General features: G+C 40.7%; 1 protein-coding gene across 1 annotated transcript in view; it reads left to right on the forward strand.

Moving 5' to 3' along the window:
* The window catches only part of WDR59 (WD repeat domain 59), a 40,518-nt gene that overhangs the window by 15,943 nt on the left and 20,915 nt on the right, over positions 1 to 3,660 (forward strand). The window contains exons 4-6 of the mRNA XM_006860307.1: positions 1,312 to 1,424; positions 2,696 to 2,846; positions 2,959 to 3,031. Of these exons, the coding sequence (XP_006860369.1) occupies positions 1,312 to 1,424; positions 2,696 to 2,846; positions 2,959 to 3,031 (337 nt within the window). The remainder of the gene's footprint in view (positions 1 to 1,311; positions 1,425 to 2,695; positions 2,847 to 2,958; positions 3,032 to 3,660) is intronic.

Below are 3,660 nucleotides of genomic sequence, written 5' to 3' on the forward strand. Positions count from 1 at the left end.
GTTCTTGTCATTACCATCAGCATTTCTAGTATGGTACTGTTTGATGGGACAGAGAAATGACACCTGTGAAAATTCTTGAAGAATTGTTGTTAATAAGTGCCATCAAGTTGGTTCCGACCCCTAGCGGCCCTGTATAGGGTTTCCGAGGAGTGACTGGTTGGTTTGAACTGCTGACCATATGGTTCAGCGCATTATTCTGCAGCGCCACACAGGTTCTTTATGCACATGATAAAGATAAGTGTGTCTACTCTTTCACAAAGAATTAGAGAAGTTAGCCCATGTGGCAGTCTTTCTGTTGAAGACATTTAGGAAATGGGTAGTGCAGGTGAGCAAACAGCATGGCTAGATTGTCAGTCAAAGTAACAAACATCCTGTTCCAGAAAACCATCGTCCTGGATTATAGGGATGAATGTGGACCTCATGTTAACCAATATGTTTGCATGTTATTTAAGCATGTTAGTTCCACATAATTTAATTGATTCTGTGGGGCTGATATGTTTCGCTCCCTGTCTTTCATTATATTTGTTTGCTCATTCGTTCCTCTTCATTTAGAAACAACTTGATTCAAAGTCCACATCTTCCTTTCTAACATTTTACAGAGTCAAGTATAATGAGTTTTAGCTAGTGGGCATGCAGTGATGAGTTGCTGTGAAGAAAGATTTTCCAAAATTAGGATTTAGCTATTTAAAGGCATTGGGGGGGCGGGGCTTTCTTTATAGCACAGTGTATTTAATATTTAATAGCATTTAGCATTTAATAGACACTTAGTGTACAAGTGTTGTTGCCTGGTGACTCCAAACCTCATGAGATTTCAAGTTTGGAGGTACTCCCCAGATTAAGTGTCACCAAAAAGAAAGGCAAGTCTATCTTGTCTTGGCCTGTTTTTCTTAAGCTTCAGAGAGAATACTGAAACTTTTGTAATGAAGGCAACTAAGTTGTTCATTATCTGGGTGAAGAAACACAGATCTTAAAAGTTATAGAGGTACTTCTCCCTTCCCCCATTCAAGTTCACCAGTGAATTGAGTGTAGACATTAAATAGATGGCCCATTGACATTACTGTTACTGCGCTGTGTTATTTCTCTGGAGTCTGCTTAACATAAAGGGTTGTTAGCCTATTGTTTCTTATCCAAGTTCCCTGAAGATCTTGTTAAAGTGCAAATGGTGATTCAGTAAATCTGAAGTGGGGCCTAAAGTTCCGCATTTCCTTAAGCTTCCAGCTTATGACCCTCAGAGTTTTAAGGCTTCAGGCTCTAGATGGAGTTCCTATCCTTTCTGGTCTGAGTGTCCATATTTCTCTTTGGTCTGTCCAGGTTTGGTCACTGGCTACAGTAGCTACGGATCTTTGCCTTGGTCCGAAGTCTGATCCAGATTTGGAAACACCGTGGGCTCGGCATCCATTCGGGAGACAGCTGCTGGAGTCTCTGTAGGTTTGGGGAGCTAAAAGTGGGGAAAATGAGTGATATCAACTTTGGGTCTATAAATTAAGTGTTGTTGTCTAAAAGAAAGATGCAGAGGTCTTAGGATTGAGAGGAAGAAGGTGAATCTTTCATTTTAGTGCTGAAACCATTTCTGTGTACAAGTAAACTTCACATAACAAAAGGAACTATATTACATTAATTGTTTACAACAAGAATTTGAAACCCTGGAGACTGATCTGTCCTGAGTGACATCAGTATGAATACAGTCTAAGCTCTTAAGATGATACCTTTTTTTATTGGGTTCCATAGGGCCTAGCCCCTGAGAGTGTATTAGAGAATTATGTTGTGGTTTTCCCGTTTCCCAAAGACCAGGGCACTTTCTCCCTATTGTGTAATTTCTGTCAAGTTTACACCAAGGTTGTCAGTCTGCTGAAAACACTCAACGTGTGCTGGATTTATTACACCAAAATGTCACATACTCAAAATATACAAAAAAGGATATCCACCTAAGTCAAACCCTCATCATAGCGAGGCCCAGGTCCTGACGAGAGAACTCTACACCATGGGCTTGGAGCTTGCTTTGCTGCTGATTTGAGAGCAAACCCTGGACAAGTGCTCATGCTTTAGTTGCCTAATTGTTAACACAGGGATGATAATACGTGTTCTTCCTACCAATGAGAGACCAAGTGTGGAACCGCTTTTTAAAATATTAAATGTGGGGTGGTAGGAAGGTAGTGATACTCCTTCTGAGCTCTACCTCACATTCCAGCATACTGAGCCTGTGACAGGAACGAAGGGGATCTGAGTACCTAAAAGGTAAAAATATTAATTGTTCTTCTTTTATAGCTGAGATTCATAATTCTCTAGTCTGTTGACTTTTGGCAACCTTCACGTAGCTTTAGATTGCAAGAACAAAGTCTATAGAGACCCCTCAAAAACCAATGTGATCTTCCTTGGAGATGGGAAGCTGAGAAAGCATGTGTTGCATCACGTAGTTAGCCTACTTAGTTCGAGTTGAAGTGATACTAAAGTTTGAGCCTTTGACTCAATGCCAGCATTGGGTTGGCCGATGTAGGTTGTTGGTAATACTCTGATACATTTTATTCTGAAACAAATTTAACCCAGCCACTTGTTAAAAAGCCCCAGGATTTTTGAGAAAGAATTGAAAATCCTTCCTTTTAACCCCCATGGCAACAGCCCACCATAATTGTAGTTATTGGTTCTCCATCCGTTATCTTCACTTGTTTTCTTTCTTCTCATCCTTTTTTTTTTTCAGGTTGGCCCATTACTCTCAACTTCGGGATGTTCAAACATTGGCTATGCTCTGCAGTGTATTTGAAGCCCAGTCTAGGCCTCAGGGGATCCCAAACCCCTTCGGGCCTTTTCCCAACCGCTCTTCCAATTCTGCTGTGTCCCATAGTCGATATGTAAGTTTGTGGTTTCCTGGTTGGTTTGTGTCTCATTGTTCCTGAATGGAAATTTCCATCCAGAATGGTACTTTGATGCTCCTCCTCTTCGTTCTTCTCTTCCCATCTGTAGCCAAGCTTCACTTCCTCTGGTTCCTGCTCCAGTATGTCAGACCCGGGGCTCAACATGGGTGGCTGGAACATAGGTTGGTATGGAAGCAGCTTTCCTGTGCACGGATTTTAGTCAGATACAAGCTGTGTGCATGTTGTGAATATGTAATCTGTTGTAGATGTTTCCCATTGCTCTCTAAGTTTTGGAAGATGGGGATACTTTTGCCAGAAAGACCTAGGCTTTTGTGTTTGAACAGACCAGTTTCTTGAATTTTGGTATCTTTTCATCTCTTAACTGCTACTGGAATTTTCCACTGTTCACCCCCAAACATAACCTTAACTTTGTCCTTCATATGTTTCTTCTATGATCATCTGCCCCTTCCTATGTTAGCTCCCTCTTATAATGTAGAGGAGTAAGGCTGGACCTAACTCCAGCCGACCATTAAGCTCTGTATCATAGTAGGTGTATTTGGTTTTTGCTGATTTTTTTTTTTTAAATAATTTCATTTTTTTAATTCTAAAAGTACTGTATCTTTTTTGCATGTAATGTGCCCATGTAACTATCACCCACAAGTACAAGACACACATGTAGCTCACATAAGACACTAACTTCCAAGGAGGTTGTGCTGTTTGCAGTAACCTTAAAGCGCGCCTCTTATTTGCGCTAAATGATGCTACATGCCCAATAAAGGTAAACAAACTAAAGTATTAGAGGAGAAAATAG

Source organism: Chrysochloris asiatica, unplaced genomic scaffold, assembly GCF_000296735.1.
Source record: "Chrysochloris asiatica unplaced genomic scaffold, ChrAsi1.0 scaffold00037, whole genome shotgun sequence".
NCBI classification, from domain to species: Eukaryota; Metazoa; Chordata; class Mammalia; order Afrosoricida; family Chrysochloridae; genus Chrysochloris; species Chrysochloris asiatica.